General features: G+C 41.5%; 1 protein-coding gene across 1 annotated transcript in view; it reads right to left on the bottom strand.

The window, feature by feature from the left end:
• plcb3 (phospholipase C, beta 3 (phosphatidylinositol-specific)) overlaps positions 1-15781 on the bottom strand; it is a 55459-nt gene extending 39678 nt beyond the window's left edge. Inside the window, exon 1 of the mRNA XM_063470154.1 lies at positions 15148-15781. Within this exon, the coding sequence (XP_063326224.1) occupies positions 15148-15246 (99 nt within the window). The 5' untranslated portion in view covers positions 15247-15781. The remainder of the gene's footprint in view (positions 1-15147) is intronic.
• Positions 15782-21706: the final 5925 nt, after the last annotated feature.

Genomic DNA, 21706 nt, shown 5'->3' with positions numbered 1-21706 from the left:
AGAGGTATTTACCATTGATAATTTTAATAACAGTGATTAGGTAAAACACCTGAACTTGGGACTGCTTTCACACTTTAATCATTTACATATTTATTTACGAGGAAAATGCTGTAGAAAAAGTCATCACACATTTCATGGACTACATAACTCATTTGCTTATTGTTGAACCGGGACAGATACGCTTTGCTAACACTTTTCAAGGAAAATCACGACCCATCTGTATAGTAGCAGAAGAGGCACGGACTCAACAGATGGGAAAATCCTAAATGCTCGCTACTGACTGAAAGTTTTTGTTGTTACCATCAAAATTATGGCCAAGCTACAAAAATAATAAGACCCAGTTAGTATAAAACTCTACTTTGTTTAACTTTATGACATTGTGGATGGACAGAAAGACAAAGGAAAGGACACCGTGTGTTTATGTCACATGTTGCGCAACAGCTGTTTTCAAGCTGGAAACCACAAGCTTTGACCAGCATGAAGATCTCATTCATGTGCAGCATAATGATGGCACAGAAGCCTGAATCAACATATCATTAGCATCATCTTTATGGAGTCGTACGCAAGATACGATGACCACATGCACAAACACAGGCACACAAACACACACACACACACAGAGCTTCTGGCTGCGTAATTACAGTCACACTGTGGTCCAACAGACAAACACATTGCCAAGACCGCCCGGGAAACAGGGATGTTGATTCAAATTGCTATTAAAGTGACAGACTCACAACACCAAAGCATCAACTTAACAATATACTTGTCATAATCGGATTATAAGAGAGAGAAGGACCTCCCGGTAACCACATAAAACTTTCTCACTATCAACTTAACAAAGGAAAGAAGGTTTATAATTTCCTTAATGTGTGGTGAAACAAATTATGCACCTATCATATGAGCTCAACAAAGCTGAAACATTAATGGCTGCAGTTTTAGCTTAAACACAAAAATGAAGCGAACAGGAAAAAAGCACTAGAAGGCTTCCACACAAAAACAGAGTGGGCTGATAAAATAAGTGATGGAGGCAACTGGCAAAGACAGGAAAACTTTATGGGACTCCATAAAGGACTGTAGTCCTTAAGTATACTCTACTTAAAGTACACAATTTTTCTTTACATCTATAAAACAGTTATAAAACGGCTAACAATGCTAACAGTTTTCATTTATACTTTATATCCAAAAAAGAGAATAAATGTGCACCATATTAGCGTTTTAATTTAAACCTATGAGCTATCCAAACAACACATATCTTGTGATATATTGTTATCTTTCACCATCTGTTACCTTTGGACAGAGCCTGGCTAGTCGTATTTCCTGTTTTAGCTTTTATGCTAAGCAACAAATTTAGCATCTCATGCTGGGCTTCACGTGTTACCAACCCTAAGCAAAAATATTCCCAGTGTTTCCCAAACTCTTAAAATGTTCCCTTACAGACTCCCTGCAAAACATACATTACATTTTAAGCTGAACCTACCTTCATTTTAGGCTCCAAGGTTGGCTAACAGAGAGCGTGGGTTAGCAAGAGAGGTAAATAAAGGAGAAAGACAAAGGTTTAAGAACAAAAGGATAGAAGTAGGTGGATGGGAGCAAGAAAAAAATGTTATAATAGAAAATAAAACAAAATGTCAGGAGAGGTAGCTGAAGTTAAATCTAATGCTGTATCTTAAATCTGCCTCATTTTTCTAACTTGACCATGCATAATGTCGGCCATTTTATTGTTGCTATAGTGCTAGCAATGACTGAGTAGACAAGGGGGCGATTTTAGACCCATCATCAGGCCTTAATAAGCAGCAATATATTCTTTTAAAAGAGAGCTGGGTTAGCTTAGTTAGCAAGAAGCAGCTATAACAGAAAAACACAGTCTGAAGCTCCAGCCAGCTCTAAAGATACCAGGAGTTACTGCTTCGCTCTGAACAGAAACTCACTGACAGAATAATTTGAATGCAACTTCAAACGTGAAGTCAAATGTGCACTTAATCACTGAACTTGTGACCTCTGCTTACTCACTGGTGCAAATGGAACGCTATACATCCCCAATTTCACGCTGTGATTACCATCTTAAGGCTGTGACCTGATGTCAGGGCCTCTTTTCAGCCGATGATTGGTCAGAGCAAATGTCTTGCAAATCTCCAGCCATATAGCTTTTGTTTGTGTATCTTCTGTCTGCAAGGCTGGATTTTCAAGACAACAGAACTGAAAACACAAACTAAAAACTCAGTTTGGAAAGTCAGATGTTCCTAGTGCTAAATGACAAACAAATACAACAAAAACCCAAAAACATTAAAACAAAAAAGCCAGTTTTAAAAGATTATACCAATTGTTGCCTTTAAATTAAAGATTTTGCTAAACTAAGGATCTATTCAACCTCACCAACTAAAAATGATGACGGCAATAAGTGGAACAATTTGACAGACCTGACAATGTTACCTCAGCTTCATGCTCTACTATCCCTGCAAAGCAAGACTGGATATACAGCTAATTATTGCTAGCCTATGTTGTAATAAAACTGCACACATATTGTTAGTTGAAGACAATAGAAAGGTTATTACTTAGTACACTGAAGTGACCCTGTTCCCAATGTATACAACTTAGTATTAACAAACTCTATAGCATGACTACTGTGCACCATGAATATAATGAGCTGGGAAAACACATAACCAATATTAAATAACAGACACTAATCTGTGAATATGATCAGGTCAGGTCATGTTTAGCAGAGACAAACAGACAGAATAATCAGGTTCACACATACACACTGTGTCTCAACTGCAAGCACACATTTTGTCATTGTGACTACAGTCATTATCAAGACCGTATGTTTGAGACTGATGAGTCATCTTCATAGTCAGTAAAAGCTGCAATGTTATTATTCCTCTAATTGTTAAAAACAGTAATAAAGTAGTAATATAGTAGTTGTAAAGTAGTAGCAATAAAGATCTTTTAAAGCCATGTAGAGGTTTAAGTGGTTTAGTCCACTGCCTGCTATCTGCAAACTATTCTATACATTATATTATAAATGTCATATGTTAGTATCTTCTGTGCAGCCTTCAGGGATAACTTGAGAAAGTTTTCTGGGATTGATTAAAAGACCTGCAGCTGAAAAATTAGCAGCAGCCTGAAAATTAATGCACAATCATTTCAAGGAAAACTTGATGCTGTATGCAATTCTGACAGGATTTTCTGATTAGGCAGACCCACCCCTTTTGCACCGAGAACCAGAGAGGGTGGGGAATATTTTAAACCATGCTGGAGACACCAGCGCAACAGGATGATGGAAAGCGGATTTCTTTGTTCACACAAAGAAAAGTACAGGTGCTGCTAATTTACATGCATAAGTGAGAGATGTATAAAGAGACCGTCTTTGGTTTAAGCTTGGTTCAGACTGTACTGAAATGGGACTAAATATGAGATTAACTCTGAACCTTACTCTGGTTTTCTTGTTGACACCTGACTGACTGAATATATGTGCGGTATCTGTGGAATCTAGTGGGGGCAGACACGCAAACACACACACACACATGATCTTTAGATTCAGATGACCAGAATTATAACAACATCACCATCGAGCCCACATGCTGTACTACAAGTACAGGCTGGAGGATGAACCCAAACACACCCACACACCCACCAGTACTGGTCAAATATATTTGCATTTTAACACCTGCTGGATTTTACATACCTGTTAGTTGCCTTTACAACTTGAAAAACACACAGTTTCTTGTTTCTTTCACGGTTCATCCACTCTGACTCCACGTGAAGTCTGAAATATTTTCACTTAATTCTTTTGTTTAGTTGTTTTTTTCCTCCCTATCACTTAAATCACGCCTGCGTGCCAAACATTCTTTGGCCGTAGCTTCAAAAATGTTCGGATTTGATGCTTGGCTTGATATTTTTTAATCAGCGTACACTGAATGTCTTTGGGTTTGGGATTGTTGGATAGATAAAGTCAGGTATTTGCAGGCTGCAGTTAGGAATTTGTAGACCAAAAACGGTAGTGACAACAATTTGTCATTTATGCCTTTATTCTTTATCTGAAAGTGTTTTTTTTATTTTTACAACACAAAGGCAAAGGTATTTTCCACCTGATATTAAGTGTAAAGGTTACAAAACTAACCAGGAAATCATTAGCCGGACACACGGGCGTGCATACACAGACACCATGTTTACTGTAAACACCCTATGATGTGTTGGTGTGAGAGGGGGGTGGTGGGTCTATAATTAGACCTCACCCACTCCCTAATTAACCGCCATATGTAGGATCCCTCTGAAGTCTTATTTCCCTCTTTGCATTTTGATCGTCTCTGTGTCAATCGTTGCCTCGCTTTACTCGCTAAGCAACATTTAAAAACATCTCTTCCTCCTTAATTGATTAAAGACCGTGTCTCCTTCTCCAGACTGCCTCCAGATGCCCTGACCCACTGACAAACCCCGTCATTACCTGACCATATAATGTCAAACACACACAGAGTGGAGGGACCACCCCTGGAGCTGATGTCTTACACGGACAAACCAATGAGCACCTCTTGAAAAATCACAATGTGTAACAGCTCAGATGTAGAAAGCCAAACACACGTTATACTGCCTTCACCACAAATTAATGTGTGTGTGTGTGTGTGTGTGTTTGTGTGTGTTTTATGCCAGTCAGGAGAAAGCCATTAGTTGGAAACTGATAAAAGTGGCTGCTCCGGCTGCACCTTTGGTCACTCGAACTCTGTGTGTGTGTGTTTTGTAATAGCTTATGGGAGTGGTGTGTGAAAGAGGGCCAGCGTGCACTCAGTGTGAGTGTGTTTCAGCAGCTGCTTTGGCAACATGGTAAAAGTTGATGACAGTAGGTAACCTTTGGACTCAAGACAGAGGAGAGCGAGGAGGGAGAAGTGAAGCCAGAGATGTGAAAATATGCCATAGGATTAAATATGGAAGGAATGAAATAAGTGGGTCTGTAAAGATTTATTTAGTGTAAGTGTAGATGGCGTCTGATGGGCATACACACATACCAAATCTAAACACCTGAGGCTTCTCTCGCAATCTTTATAATATTTTGGTTAGTGCTACCTTCTTGCACACCCTCAGTACTTTTATGTGCACCGTTTTTCCTGTTGGCAGGTGCTGCACCATTTCATTTCCACGGGGTTCATTTAACTCTCATCTGATTGGGCTGTACAGGCAGCAAATGAACCACTAACCCTTCCAACGACAGAGGCACATTCTGCATACTGAACAATACCCAAGTGTGCGCAGGTTTCACTCAGCTAAATAAAGTGGCAAGATCCATTTTTGTGATTCCCCCCCCACTGGAAATGTTAGATGTGTTAACAGCACTTTGAACCTGCAAATTAATGTAGACTACAACCGGTTCTTTTCTTCACCTGCCACACAGCCTCACTGAAACACAGGACTGGCACTCTGTGTGCAGATTAATGTTCACTAAAAAGAGAAAATTGTTACATGTTTGAAAGGCACTTGTCTGATCAAAGTGCCCTTTGAGAGCGAGTAAAGACAAAAAGTGTTTGTCGCCGTCAGGAACGACTACAGTCCAGTCTGTGGCACAAAAAAACAAAAAATTCTTGTTTCTCCTGCAAATGCTCTCCGCTCGACTCGACGGACCTACCGAGCTGAACTGTTTCTCTGCAGAGAACTTTCTTTTAACGCAAGCGCAAAGAATTAAGAGCAACACAAGAAAGCCAACTCCTGCGCTGAACAGATGACAGGCGTCTACATTCAGGGAGCTGATTGGACATGTGCCACAAATACAAAAGCGGCTGAATAATCTGAATGTGGAGCATTCACCAGATTTGCATGTCACGCTATTCAGATTAATGTGCATCAGAGCATAAACAGTCTTCAATCAGCCAATGTCCATCTCTTTGAATCATCCCTATAACCTGATCTCAACACTCTGCTTGTCACAGTGATTTCTAACAGCGCTACACGGGCCAAGTGTATTACTATTCCTCGATGAAAACAGCCAAGAAACCTTGCTGTGCAGTAAAACGGTATCAACATAGTGATGCTCAACTTTCCTGAAGACTCTCACATTGATTGGTCTGTTCATCTACAGGAAAGCTGCCATAGTGGTGATACAAAGTTTTCACATTACAGTGGTTCTAGTACTTTATGTGCTTTATGAGATAAAGGTCATCTAGGACAAAAAATGAATGGTGGACGATTGGATACTACATGACATCTGACCAGAATCAAAACTCACAAGACACAAGACAGAAAGAGGGAAATACAAGAGGAGGGCAAAGGGGAGACTCGTCTGAAAATTAAGGAAGAGCAAAAGACAGGAAGGAGATAGATGAATAGGAGGAGGAAGAAAGACAGCAATGACAAATGAGCATGAGATTACATACAAGATAAGAGACGGCAGAAAATGAAGGAAAAATTCGTAACAGAGTCAAAGAGGAGAAGGAGACGAGATGAGATGCAGAGTTCAGATGGAAGTCCCAACACTTCACATGTGGCTGTGGTTGACCTTCCACCTTTCTCTCTCCCTTTCCATCCGGCCCTTGTTTCTCACCACTCTGTCAGGATGTCAGCAGCGTTTGTCGATATGGTGTCGGGCCCTACCCCGCGATTCTGCGCATCCGTTCCTCCACTTCTACTCTTTCGCTCCTGCCTTCACTCTAATCTCCCAAACATCTGTCTCATAACGGCAATTTGTGGCGCGCCGCTTCCGCGCATCAATCGAGAGCCAAACCAAGATATCCACTTTCTGAAAATACTGGCACACGGGAGCAATTGGCACAATAGTGAAGCTCATTGTGCTCTCCTATAAAAGGACAGGACGACTCTGCTCATGAGAGAGATCGGTTTCTCTGGTCTGAAATGTGTTCATTTTAAACACGGCCTTTCACAAATATGTCATTGTGAAACCCCGGTTTGCATCTCCAGCATCGCCAGAATTCAGTGTTGAGACATGAACAGCAATGGGTCCATTTGAAAACGGAAATGAGGCGTGGCTCGACAATATCTGATCTTGTTTTCAGAAAGCAAAGATCACTCTAGAATGCAGTGGTAGATATTTCCTATCAGAGCTGCAGCGGGCGACTGGATAAGGTCAGGCTGAAAAGCAAAGCTATGCGAATTACCGAGTTTAAAAGAAGGTTCAGCTGATAACCGTTTTACTTTCATTGAACATGCTAATAGATTTCTTGCTTAATAGATTATGAGTAATGAGCAATTCAGGATACATTAAAAACTAAACTATAAAAACTTCTCTTATCCAACGCAATGGATGCACACTGATTGGGACATTGCACAAGTACAATTATTTAGGAAAATGATGGTTGTGTGTTGAAAAAGGTTGACTTTTCATAGGCTATAAGGTGAAATTCAAATAAGTCAAAGTGCAGACTATGTGCATTTCTCTTCATTTTTTAAGCTGAAAATACAACTCAGTACTACAAATAGACATCCCATCCCCCCAGTAAGCAACTGAATATCGTCTTGAAGGCAATACCCTCCACAGTGACTTACACTATTGTCTCCATTCAGCATGATCAGCCGTACTGGCATTAGCGTATAAGAACTTCGCTAAAAAAAAAAACCTCAAACTGTTAAAACAATTTTTCTGACATTTTTGAAAAAGCTTTCAGCCCTGATGTTTTGATATAACAGGTTCCAAGTGGTTAAAAACTACTCATGTGACATTTCTCAAATTATTGTTTTACATGGGAGTTCCGCAAGGAAATGTTTTAGGTCAACTGCCTTTTTTTTCTAAAGTTCTTAAGTACTTAAAACCTAAGTAAGTAATTGTTTTATATGCTTTTGACGCAGTGACTTTTTCCTTCTAAAACACACCCTGTTCTTTAGACCTTTAGCAACATAAGTGTTAGAACTCTAATCCCTTGAAAATTACGAATAAAATTTTAAAAAGGAACTCAAAAACATCTATAACATGTCACAACATCTCACCCAGCCTCTGTTAGTTATATAGATGCAACAGATTCCTACTGCCTCCCATTTTGGTCTCTGATCACAAAAGAACTCACTAACCACTACAGGAGCGAGATTACACTGAGCTCACCTTCATTCCTCCTCTCTGCCTCTTTGCTGACTTATGTCTTGGCATGCTACCGCCACCTGCACTACAGCAAAATAGTTTGATGTAATAACCAAAATATGAATCAACCCTATAAGCAGTTTTCAGGCATGAACTCCAGGGGAGGGGTGAGACTCGGGTTTGGATGGTGTCCATAGCTGCCCATTTTTCACATGTAGAGCACAGCAGAAGACATTCTCACCCCTGGAAATGATATGTAGGGCATGCTGGGGGGCAGGACACATTATACTGTCTTGGTTGCTGTGAAATCTCTGGATGATTAGCTGCTCTATCCTTACATGTGCAACTAGACACCATCCAGACTTTGTACTATAGGTAGCTGGTAGCTTGAAGATCAGTCCTTCACTTTTGATGAAAAAACCTCAGGAGGGCCATAGTGCATGGATGATTGCAGCTATATAAAAACAGCTCTACAGAGCTAATGGAGGCCAAAAACTTTAAAGTGGTCCTGTTATATTATTCTTTAATTTTGTCATGTATAGACTAATCAACAGAAGAACCTCATTTTATATCATTAAATGTCTTTTTTTAATCCATTTCTTTGTACAACATTTTAATCTCTTGGAAAATCCAGTTGATTGATTGATTGATCGGTTTTACTGAGTGGTAAGATTCATGATTTGATTATCAAATAAAAATGCACTCGACTGCACTCTCAAGCCAGTGGCATCAGAGCACAAAAAACAGTGCAAGTGCAACATTGGCATGAGTGCCACCGTGCTTCATCCTGGATGCTGCCGCGCATGTTTGAGCTGTTGATGTTGTCTTGGACATTCATGAGCGCGCCATGTCTGATTTGATAGTTCTCTGTGAATATCTGACTGGACAGAGACAATGAGATGAGGTGCTCCAGCATGTACACCCCACACTATGCCCGTTTCACCAGCACCATGGCCAACGATCAGGAGTTTATCCAGATGATTGCGTGGCCAGCATTTAGTCTCAGTAGGTTTTCTGTTGAACACGCCAGAACATGCTGGGTCATAACTAAGTTTTAGGCTGCACTTTTCCAGGAATGGAGAGCAATGCTTCAACAACAGATCCAGACAGTTTTGCAGTCCACGTGCTATTGTCACATGCATAAGAGCCCATGCCTCACATTAAACTTATAGTGTTGGTCTATAAAATCTATTTAAAACACAAAATACAGTTTTCTTTTGACTAGCACGTGCACTGTTGCCATGGTGGGTGCTTATATTAAGCACTCATAGGGGGAGGAAGCTACAATGGCTTGTTTCAGACAAAGGACGAGTGGGCTGCACCAAGGTTGGGTATGGGATGTATAAGGATCAGTGTTAAATTCATTGCATAGTTTTGCACCTTTTGCACGAGTACAAAAACTTTTATTTCGTCAACAAATAAAAATGAGATGAAAACATTCCAGAGAGACGATATCCAATCTCTCACCAGTAAACCTTTACACTTTATATTTTAGTCAGATGAATCAACTTTAGATCAAGTCTTAATTGAGTAAAAGTAAAATTTAAACGGTTAAATTATGACTTAAACACAATGACGTTACAGTCAAAAGACTATGACTTAAAAAAAATAAAATTATAGTCGGAATTAACACAGATAAGCATTATTTTAAACAACGAATCATGCAAAGCTACTCTGAGAGAGACAGGAATGAAAATATGGAGATGGAAGTGAACATATTAAGTCCCGTTAAGCTGAGGAAATTAAATGCTGGATGGCCAAAATGATCTTCTAGTTTTTATGAGGGTAAGATACAGGTTATTATAATCAGCCCAATGCCATTTTCAGTTGATTTTCTAAACTAAGCACTAAACAGCCTGCAGGGATGATGGAGGTATTGAGCTCTTGGCAAGTAAGCAAATAAAAATATTTCCAGAATTCAAACTATTGCTTTAACAACCTGAACGGGAATGGGGTATTATAACTGACCAGACCACGGAGTCATTAAAATTAAACAGACTGACAATCATCCAAATATCATATTTGGCTTTTGATATGATGTTTAACTTTCATGTCTTTATCCAAAGCACACAGAAGTGTACTTCAAACTAGATTAGAGTAATGGCAACCACAGAAAGAAACGCCTAGATGGAATTTCTGAATTGTGAACAAGTGCTGGCTGTCAGCTTGGTTTGCCAGCACGGTCCTGATAAACACAGAGGACAACAGCAGCTTTAAGTTTCTTCAGCGGTCACCAAGATTATAGTTCTGCGCCCCTATAAGTGAACTGCTGTGCAGTATTTAAAGTCTGACAAAATAATCCCAACCAGATTGTGGGAAATGAGCCCAAAAAGCAAGCATTTTATGGTCCAGCGTGCTTCGCTCAACTTACAGGGTTTTGAAATGGAGCCAAAACCTGTAATCCCAAAATGATGCCAGGTTCCCAAACCTCTGTACAATTAATGAGCAACTTGTGATTCCATGGGACTTTGTTTACAAGCCCAAGTCTGCTTGTAATTATGCAACGTGAATATAAACAAGTCAAGTCCACAAATTTCGGAAAAAGTCTACTTGGCCTATTCATTTTGGTAATGACCAAAGCGAACATGGAAGCGTGTGCTCTAAAAACAAGACAGAAAAAGAGAAAAATCAATTGAATGAAACGTGCAAACACTCTGCATAAGAGGCAAATGTTAATGCTGTTAAAGTTATTTCTTTTCTTTTTTTTAATAGACTCTTAAGATTCATATCAGGACACCCTACAGCACACTGACAGCGATCCAAGCAACTCTGTGGACAAACTGTCTGTCTCTGTTTGTTTAATTGGCTGTTTAGGAGGAATTTTAACCAAATTCCAGTTGGAATTTGTCTAAATTGAATTGTGGCCAGGCTGCAGAGGGCAGAGCAGCTGCAATGGTACAGTCAACAGACGGACCAAGGGAGAGTGAAGGAAAATGGTTTGGCTCTGGAGCCTTTACAACAAGCTCAAACAGGAAGTCATTCAACGCGAAACGCACACCCATGACAAAACAACCACGCGTGCACACAGAGCACGTGTGCTTGTGTGTGTGCGGACGAGCCAGATCGCAGACGAAAGAGGGTCAGTTTGGAACACATTCCTTCCTCCCCCGAGCATGAGTCAGTATTTGTGTGTGTGTGTGTGTGTGTGTGTGTGTGTGTGTGTGTGTGTGTGTGTGTGTGTGTGTGTGTGTCATTTGATGTGCCTACAGCAGACTTTCTAAAGGCCATTCAGAAACAGAGCAAAAGAAATCTAAAAACAATAAAAGTGGAAGAGAATACAGCAGCGGCAGCTGAATGAGTGACGTGTGTGAAATACAAGAGACATGAATTAACGGAGGAAAGAAAGAGAGAGAGGCTGAAGCTTGAAGGGATGGTGAGGGAAGAACAGAGGATAAAAATCGGAGACATGTTGGGGAGGGACAAAGTAATAAGGAAGAGAGGAAAAGAGGGGGGGGTCGAATGAGGGTTTTTCATATAAACAAACTGCACAGCCATCAGGCACTTTCTGTATATGTGTGTGTGTTTCCTAATGCTTATCCTTGTTTGCTAAGTACTTAAAGGAATACACCAAGTTTGTGACACAGCTGGCTTACAACTTTGGCGAACATCACTCTGAGAAGAGAAAAATCACATTCAATAGTCTTAAATATCACAGTTAATAAATGACAAGCAACCACCAATAGTTACAAAACTACTGGCTTGCTATTATTTTGGATTTTTTTTTTAAATTCTGTACAATTTAAAGCAGATAACTTCCAGATTAAACACACCTCTGAGGCTTTAAATCTGGAAAACTGCATCGTTCTGTCCTTTAAATGAGAATGTTTCTGTGTCGGAAAAGCAAAAAAAACCCTTTTAAATCAAACACAATCAAATCAAAGTGGGAACTTTAGCCGCACGCCTACATTTTCTTGTTTCCAATCATAAACTTTGAAATATATTAATTATCTGACTGAAATGATTTTTATATTAGTACAAACAGGATGACTCTACTGTTTGTTGGGTGGGTCATTTTTGCCTGATTAAATGTTCAAAGACGGTGTGACAAAAGACTTTAAAGCCTTTTTGTTATTTCCCAGTAAAGATGAGGGCGGCTCTTTGTGCAAAAACAAAACATAACAAAAGAAAAAAAGAAGGGAAATAATTCAACAGAAATACTGATATTTCAAACATTAATTGAAATATCATTGTCGACTCATAACCGGTGCATTTCTTCATTTTTTTAAAAAGTGTAACCACAGGAAAACTTTGGGGCAACTGTGCCCCGAAGACCTTACTAATCGGAAGGTCAGTGGTTCATTTCCCGGCTCCTCCAGCGTCTGCATGTTGAAGTGTCCCGGGGCAAGTTAATGAACCTCAAATTGCCCCATTGAATCCTTCAGAGTGTGTGTGTTAGGAAGTACTTAAAGGCATAGAGTACAGCGCAGTGGGAATGGGGGAATGTGGCGTGTAGTAAAAAGTGCTTTGAGCGGTCAGTCAGTGCAGGATTCTGCAGACCTCAGCTGGGCTCCCATGTTCGTTTTAGAGAGAATAAGCTTTCTCCTGGCAACCCTTCCAAACAAAACACACTTGTTCAGTCTTTTTCTAATTGTACTGTCGTGAACTTTGAACATTTGTACAAATAACTGAGGCCTGTAGACTCTGAGATGTAACCGAGTTTCTGCATTGCACTGCCAGTCTGACCTTGGGGTGAATTTGCTGGGATGTAGTCTCCTGTGAAGACTGTGTTACCCTTAACGCACACCTAGATGCTCACTAAACTGCCGAAGCATCTGCTTTTATTCAAATGAAAATACCACTCCATTAACCATTTTGTCATTTACTAGTCCAAATATGGAAAATGTGCTTGTTCTTGAAGAGTTTCTTGCAATGGATAAATAAAACTCATCTTATCTTACGTCTAGGACAAATAAAGGCATCAATTTGGAGAGAACTGAAAGAAAATGAATGCTGACTAACGGCTTTAAAACTGGTAACCTTCGTTTTTCCAGCTGTTTATTCTCTAAAACATTAGCAAACGGGCGTGTGTTATCTGTCCACTCAAGATGCCCATTTTGTCCCACTCATATGGCAACGATATCCAATGTACAATAACAGGCAGCTTCAAATCCTGCCATCGTAAAGCTGACACCAGATAATGTTTATATGTTGATTTTGGTGAAATAACTTGCTATAAAACGGCTGTTTGCTTTAGCCATATATTGAAATGAGAGGAAGGTGCAGCAGCACAAAACACACACTAACTCTTCGTGTTGTGTTAGAGAAGGAACGGAAATCAAAGGGAGTAAGTTCAACAGCAGTTTGTCAGCCTTGAAGTTATTGTTGAAAGAATGCGGAGCTGAAAATATGCACAAAAAATACCAAACTTTTACTTGCTTTAACGCAGCATTTATCGTGCTGTGTAGAAAGGGAGGAAACTGAGATGCTCGTTGACTCTCTGCTGGCTAATTAGAAGCATCTTTTTCACTCACAGTCTGTGTGAAAGAAGCCGACCCGTGTTCCTGAATAAAAGCACAGAGTCCCTCGCTTTCTTTAAATATTAATTCAGTCTGTTTCATGTCTAAGAACCTTTCTGGATTGGATAGCTTTGTTTGAGATACACGAACACCGACTAGCCGGAGGCTTTAATCGCCAAACTCTCAACCACAGTCTCAATTCACGATGCCGATTTTAATCCTCAGAGCAAATGTGCAGAGCGTTCCTCTGCATGTTTTAGTAGCAACAGACCGTCTTGCGTCGCCGTAACTCACTTGTTGACAGCGGAGGGAAAAAACGGCAAACAGAGAGGAGCGAGAGACAGACAAGGGCACGCACATATTTTTAAGTGTTCACTTAATGAGCAGCATAACCATTTCCTGGGAATTCCCTTTGAGAGACAGAAACAGAAAGTTAGTGTGTGAGAGAAGGAAAGGGAGTTCAATGTGTTGCGTGACGAGACCCTTTCCATGAAGGCCTGAAACATACACACACCATTTTATTGTGATGACATGTCGGGCTGTGTTGCTTATAAGTTGTCTTACTTTCACACACTCTTGTGGTTCTTTTTTTTCGCCCTGTTAAATTGCACTTGGCTGAAAGTTTCTCTGCGTCTTGTGTGTCGACACAACTACACCATGTCTGCAAAGTGCTGCTATGATAACGGCTTTATTGGAGCTACACACCTGCCCAGCAGCGAGATTGTTGATGACCCGCACCGCACATGGATAAACACACTGTGGTGTACACAGTGCAAGCAGCTGTAATATAAATCCAACACACAGGGCCTGCAGACTGAGCCCTTCAGTCAGCCACTCCGTTAATCATTGATGGACGCTCAGACACATGGACACCCCCCCCCCCCCCCCCCCCCCCACACACACACACACATATACAGGTCAGTGACACAGGCTGGTGTGTGTTTAGGTTTCCCCGTACACACTTCAGAAACAAGCAGAAACCAGCAGAAGAGGGGAGAATTAATCACAGAAAGAAAGAAACAAAAACAACATTGATTCCAAATAGATGTAAGTCCTGCAGAGACAGGTGCCTTCTTCCTTAATCCCCTGGGAAAAGGAGGGAAGGTGGTACAGAGGTGGGAAGGAAGAGGAGGGAGGTGGGTGTATATGTGTGTGTATGTGTGTGTGTGTGAGAGAGAGAGAGAGAGAGAGAGAGAGAGAGAGAGAGAGAGAGAGAGAGAGAGAGAGAGAGAGAGAGCGCGAAAAGTCTGAGCTGAACCAGAGCCCAGGGGAAACCGGCTTGACAAGAATTCAGCACAACACTCACATTCAAGCACAGATGCCTGCTGGCGACTACATGGGGAACTTTTTTTTTGGCTGGAGTATCTGATTAACGCACACATTTGCAAATAAAGTGCGCTGCTGTGTTGAGCACAGACTGTGCACACACACCTGTAAATACATTATTACATCTGTGTCTACATCTCAGCCACACACACGCGCACACACGCAGGCACGCGCGACAGCGGGCCTACTGTCAAAACTGTCATGTTGTCCCTTCTCGTGTCTTTTTAGTGAAAGCGTGCCGCATCAGGACGGCCGATCACACTCGTGTCGCTTCAAGGTCTTTTGCGACACGCAAACATAAATAGGACACTATTATGCGTTTGCTCTGAAGGAAACTTTCAGACATTTCATTCTCACCTCGTCCCACTTGACGAATTTGCCGCCCCTCTTCAGCGCTTCGTGGACTGCCACGGGTTTCAGCTGCAGCGCGTGGACTCCCGGCTTGGCCCCGGCCATGACGAGGGACTCCCAGCCCGGGTGCCAACGCCTAAACCCCGGCTACGGCGACCTGGAACTCCTCGGAAGGAACAGAAGGCTCTTCCTTCCTGCACTTCCAGCCCCAGAGCTTCTTTTACTTTTCGTCTTCTTCTTCTTTTTCCGGGGAGAGGGTTAATTGAAACACCGAGCGAGGAAGGGAGGGAGGGAGGTTCTTAAAAGTCAGACACTGTCCTTAAAAGTTAGCGAGCTTCCCCGAGAGTTTGAAGAACATGAGGAGTAAAATCCAGACTAAAGACAGGACTCGGGTTGTTTCAGTGCGCACCGCCGCCGCCGCCGCTGTGTCTTGTCCGCGTCCACGCAAAGCGGTGACGCGCCTATAATTCCACTTTTTTTAAATTATAAGCTTTGATTCATATATTTGTTTATTTGTGCAGAATCCTTTAATCGCGCACTTGAGCCCTTGGAGAGATCCTTTCCTTCCTTCCTTCCATCTGGTCGACCCCTCTCTCCTCTCCCTCTCGTTCCACTACCAACTTTCTCTGCTTCCTCTCTCTCTCCCTTGTCGCCTCCGACGCGTTTTTTTTCTTCTTCTCTCCTCCTCCTCTCCTCCCTGCATGTTTTCTGTAGGGAAAAAAAGAGAGGATTTTTGAGAGGAGAGAGGGACGGCGTCAGATAGCGCTGAGTGAATGAGAATGGGGTGGGGGGTGGAGGGGGGGTAGTAAAATGGGTGTGTTTTAATTCAGTTCCTCTGCCTGCTTCTCTGTACAGCATGCATGCAACAAAAGCTCAGAGAACACGGTCCAGCATATCCTGTATATGCATGAGTGTTCCTGTTCCATGATTCTGCATCTCCAAATTCCCCCAACTCCATTCAGACAGCTCCAATCATTCCTAACTCTGCTTCCATTACACTGGGAGACCTGGAAGTGTCATATTTAAAAGATAATGTTCCCGTTTTAGACAGTTTGGTCCCTTATTTGAAGTAAAACTACAAACTTCCCATCGTGCAAATTCAAACTGTCTTCCATTAAAGTTATGCTTTTCCCTACATTTACCTCTAAGTTCATATTAAACATGGCCAAGGTCATGGTAAGGTCATCTCAGGCTCTTGCTTTGAGCAAAGAAGCTCCGCCCAGCTAATGTTCAAAGTTTCTTCTTGCTAGGGTAAACCAATCAGAACCCCCAAACCAACCACAAGCAGATGGACGCCCCTCCCTGAGTCTGGTTTTGCCAGAGGTTTCTCCTTGTTAAAAGGACGTTTTTCCTTCCCACTGTTGCCAAGTACTTGTTCATAGGGGATCATTTGGGAGTTTCTCTGTATTACTGTAGGGAACGTCTGTTTAGCACTTTGGCTGGCACCCTATGTCTTTTAAATGTGCTATACAAATAAAGTTGACTTGATTTGACACTGTATTGTTAGTGTTTAATGCCGAGCGGAGGACCACACCTATGGCCAATTTAGAATCACCAATTAAAATAGCATGCATGCCTTCAGAGTGTGAGACCGGAGTGATCTGGAAACTTCCCACACAGAAACACGCTAGCCAACCAGCAGCCCAGAATCTTCACCATACGTCACGCCATTCTGCTATTCTTTAAAAATCCTCCAAATAAAACAACATAAAGGGAAAAGAAATCCCTCTTCTTTTCTCAAAAACCGTGCCTACAGAGAGGACACAAACATTTTCTCTTTTGAGCAAAGACACAAGAGTGACAGAAACTATTGCTCTGAGGCACGAGGCAAGGAAAGCTGGGTACTGACGTAAGAGGAATAAAATATTGTGTAAGGCCGTTTTTCATTAAATATCACAGGCGCACGTAGGTCCCCCATGAAAATATTAGAGACATTTCCTGTAGTTCACTGCAGGGTGCAAAAGCAATCACCAAGTTCTTTTCATTCTGAATTACTCTCGCCTTCGAGTGCTTTAAGTCTGCTTCTTTGTTGACACTGATAGATTGCCTGTACAGTCAGCAGTGTTATTAAAACACAGTATCACTGTTATTGGAAATGCATAGTAATCAGCTTAAGAGGTGATTTTGGAGCAATGAGTGGTCCTGTAACTCAGGAAGTTAAAATGCGCCATTAAGGACGGGTTCAAGATAACAAATCTGCGTTACACAAACAGGAAATAAATTCGAGGACTGGCAGGTGAGGTAACTGAAGATCTTTCCCCCTCCCCTCCTCCAGATCAGTGGCAGCGTATCATGTTTAAAGAAGCATGAGAGCAACTGAGGTGGCACAGTTAGAGCATGGGCCTGTCCAAATCCTGCTGCCAAGCAACGTTTCAAGTTGGAGTCCTCATAAAAAAGTGCTCCAGAGCAACTGATGTTTTTTAAAATTGTTTCTTTTTTTTGGCAACTATTGACACTTTCAACTCCTCTAACTACGCTGGGCAAGAATGTGAGATATGCTGCAGCTTCCTGACTGACAGCAATTGAGTCTTTTGTGTGCATTTCCTTGAAATCAAAAATCATGACCCTGAATGAGGCACACATTCTGTACAGCATCTTGCATGACACCGCACAAACACAGGGAGGATTAATGCATGTGCATTCTTTTTGCAGTGCAGCACGCATGCATGAGCACGGGGCAGTGGCTCTGTGCTGTATGGCAAGAATGTATGCACATCTTCTCTGGGTTCACGCAAACAATGTTGGGTTGAGTCCTGCATTTGAAGCGTGGGCACCTGTGCTGTCAATAGGCCTCTCTCCACCTCCCACTCTCTGTTTCACCCAGTTCTCTTCCTCTGGCTGCTCTATCTTCTCCCTGCTAAACAAACTCCCTCTCTCCTCCTCACTATCTCATCTCTCATTCCAACAGGTGTCGCGCTCCCATTGGCTGCTGAGGCTTATCTGCAAAGAAAAAAAAAATTAGGTAATGGAATTAGGTAACAAAACATGATAAAAGAGTGAATGCAGATGCTTACTTACATGCTTACATTGCATATTTTCAAACTGTACCTGGAGTAAGATCAAGATCCTGGAGGGTGCTTCAGCCCTCAGGTCTCTGAAACAAAATCTCTCATGACCTAAAAACTACAAATAATGTGTGTATTGTGTATGAAGCGTGTGTCTAAGGTGAGACTAAACCTTCTTAAACCTTTTCCTGTTAAAAGGGTGTTTTTCCTTCCCACTATCGCCATCTGCTTGCACATAGGGGTCACTGTTGGTCTTTATCTTACAATATAAAGCACCTTGAGGCAACTGCTGTTGTGATTTGGCGTTATATAAATAAAACTGAAATTAAATGAAATTGCCCATCAACTACTTCAGTGGAAGAATAAAGGAAATTAAGCAAAGGAGGACAGGCAAAGCAAAAGGAAGTATCATTTGCTAAGAAGCGTGAAAAGGAAGGCGCAGAAATAGCGCGCATTGACTGGAAACGTAACTGCAGTGAGTCCGAGATCTAATCACGCTCAGGCATTTAGTTTTCATGCAACAAGGAAGTCAAAATCTTTATTCTTCCTTGCTGTTTGGTTTACTCACAGCTAAAGAAAACAAAGGAAAGCAAGTTGGATATTTAGAGAGAAGGAGAATAAAGAAAGTGAAAGATGCTCAAAATAGCTTTCTAATACAGAGGGTTAAGAAAAGAGACAAAAGAAGTCAACAGAGGTTAAAAATGGAACAAAATAAGGGACACATAGAAGAGATGTGGAGAACGGGAAGACCCCACCACCACCACCCAGATCTTTTTCCCTCTCAGTCTAGTAACAGCCAGATCTTTCTCTCCAACGCAAAGCAAAGAACTCACAAAGACACATTGTGCAAAGACACACAGGCATATTCACTGTCTCTCCGCACACTGGCCTCGCTCTGCGCACAGAAGCATATACAGTGCACAGACTAGCTTTAATGGGAAAGGCCTGACTCAGTCAACGGTAGCAGAGAAAACTTGATCAGATTACTGTTAACAGTGTTGCTGAGATTTTGGCCTGAAGTTGCTGACAGTTCACTGGAGGCCGGACCCATCTGTCTCCACCACACCGCGGGGTCATTGTCAATGTGTTCTCGAGAAAAGCTATCATGTGGGCGTGTAGGCGATGTGCTGATTACAGTCCTGCCCCCCAACATCCCAAGAGGCGTTCAGACACAACGCAGATTCACATTACAAGAACTTTGATTTACCTGTGGTGCAGCTCCATTCATTTGAGTCTACTCTTTCCAAATGAGATGAGAGCTCCCCAATGCCCCCAAGAGCTCCCTATGGGGGAATCCACTCATTTATTATAGATTACTGATTGTGAAGCCCATTTACAACTGCGATCTGATCTTATGATGCCATCTAGTGGCTGCACAGCAACACTACTGTCTCTTTTTGTACATTGCAAGATTGATTGTGCAATAATTAGGAATGTGGACGTACTAGTTCCAGCTATGCCTCACTTGTTAAGAGGATACAGGGCTGATACCTACCTGTGCACACCTCAATCACAGTAGCCTATATTAAGCACAGGTGTATTTGCACAGGTGAGTCAACACTGTGTACACAGCATACAGTAGAGGTTGCAGCAAGGTTCTGCTTTGATTTATTACTTTGGCGGAGGGAGAAAAAGGAAAAGAGAGCAAGACTGCTCCACAAAATTGCGGCAGTTATTGAAATAAATAGAAAAGTACCTTTTTTGTCGAATATTTATTTATTCAGGCAGTTAGTAAACCCAAAGGAGCTGGTCTGGGACATGCGCATTAAAACAAATAAGTCTTCTTAACCAGAGAGTTTCTCCCTGTGTCTGTCTTTGTGTTGCATCACAAAGCTGACCACACAGGAAAGAGCACGTCAACAGCTCCCCCAAGTGGATGTCCTCTTTAAGAAACAAAGCAGATGGCACTGCCTTTCTGGGTGAATTTCTGGCTAAACGTAAGTACAGTTTCAGCTAAGAAGTTGCAGCATGTCATTAATTTGTAGTCCTGCATGGAAACATACAGTGGATTTATCTATGTACTTATTTTTATCACCAGAGTATATGCATATATTCTCTGATTGTATCAGATATTGACCTTATGAGACTTTTAATACAGAGCATCAGTATTGGGGAACTGTGAAAGTCCTAATGAAGGTAGGAAAATGTAAAGACATCTGCTTTTAATCTTTTAGCTGCAAACTAATGAACAACCAGGTCAAATTCAGGAGACGCAAACCAAGTTTAAATCCACCAGTTTGGTTTGTATGCTTGTTATTAGTTCCTGTCATGTTTTTAATGTAAAAAAGAAAAGTAACTAAAGGAGACAAAACTGCAATAAAGTAAAAAAAATTACATTTAATTTACTGAATTAGAATAGAATTAGTATAAAGTTAAGGAAAAACTAAAATACTCAAGTAGCACGTGTACTTCAGGTTGATGTCCTGACATGTTTTTCACAGATGAGAAGTGGAGCCATGGACTGGACACGACAAAAAAATAATAAATAGTGTTGGACAACAAATCTGGGATCCACTGTGAAACACACACACACATCCACAGGCCATCATTTTCCACACTTTCTTCTCATTTTAGAAGCTCCTGATCTTTGCAAGTTTAAGATTTGTAGGCCGAATATATAAGGTTTTAACATATTTGTCACACTTTGTACCTTTTCACTCTCACCAGTACAGGCAGAGCTGTAACATTACATACTACCGTCATGCTGACCTCCCTCTCCACTGGTCTGTTTAACTGGATGTCATAAAAAGCCATATTTCCCAGCCAGCTTCTACAAGTCCAGTTAGCTGGTGTACTGGTGCTCACGCACACAGATAGTTTGGAAATGGATTTTGCTCTTTGACCTGTTGTAGCTCTATTGTTTCCTTCTATAAAAGTGACTGGTGTTTTTCACATGTAAGCACACATGGATGTTTATGTTAGTGTGTGTACCGTACATGAGCGTGTACGGGCCTGTCTGTGCTTACTCAACTGTAAGTTTCAGACATGCCCGCTGAATAATTCAGGTTTTTCTACGTCTCGTTGCCATGGCTGTCTGTAAAATAGCTGCACACACGCACGCACGCACGTAAACACACTGATGTGAGCATGTTGACAGATGTGAACACCCCCATAGTCACACCACACATTATGAATTTCGCTCTCCCTCTCCTTACCTCCCCCTTTCACTTCACGCTCCTGTTATTATTAAAACTCTTGTTATTAAGCAGCCTAGCCAGGGTGTAGGGTTCCCTGCTGTTACGGCACAATGGGCACACTGTGAAGAAATCTGACTGCATTGCGTTCCTATTCGTGGATCACGTTCAGCAAGTTGATCAGAGATGAAGTTAAATTTCAAAAGCAAATAAGAAGATCCAGCTGCGTTTTGCCCGTGCACTGATTGCACTCTTGCAAGGGGGAGAAAGTACATTTTGCAAACATGGGATACAATTATAATTTGTGTGTTGTGAAATGAAGGCTTCTTATTTTCACAAAGAGTGAGGTGTAAGCGTGAAAATGTACCCATATAGCCTAGATTTCACAGATTCTAGAGGAGATATTCTAACAGTTGTGAAGATACT

The sequence above is a fragment of the Pelmatolapia mariae genome, linkage group LG3_W (genome assembly GCF_036321145.2).
Source record: "Pelmatolapia mariae isolate MD_Pm_ZW linkage group LG3_W, Pm_UMD_F_2, whole genome shotgun sequence".
NCBI classification, from domain to species: Eukaryota; Metazoa; Chordata; class Actinopteri; order Cichliformes; family Cichlidae; genus Pelmatolapia; species Pelmatolapia mariae.
The sequence above is the reverse complement of the archived record's forward strand: the minus strand, read 5'-3'. Positions and strand labels throughout refer to the sequence as shown.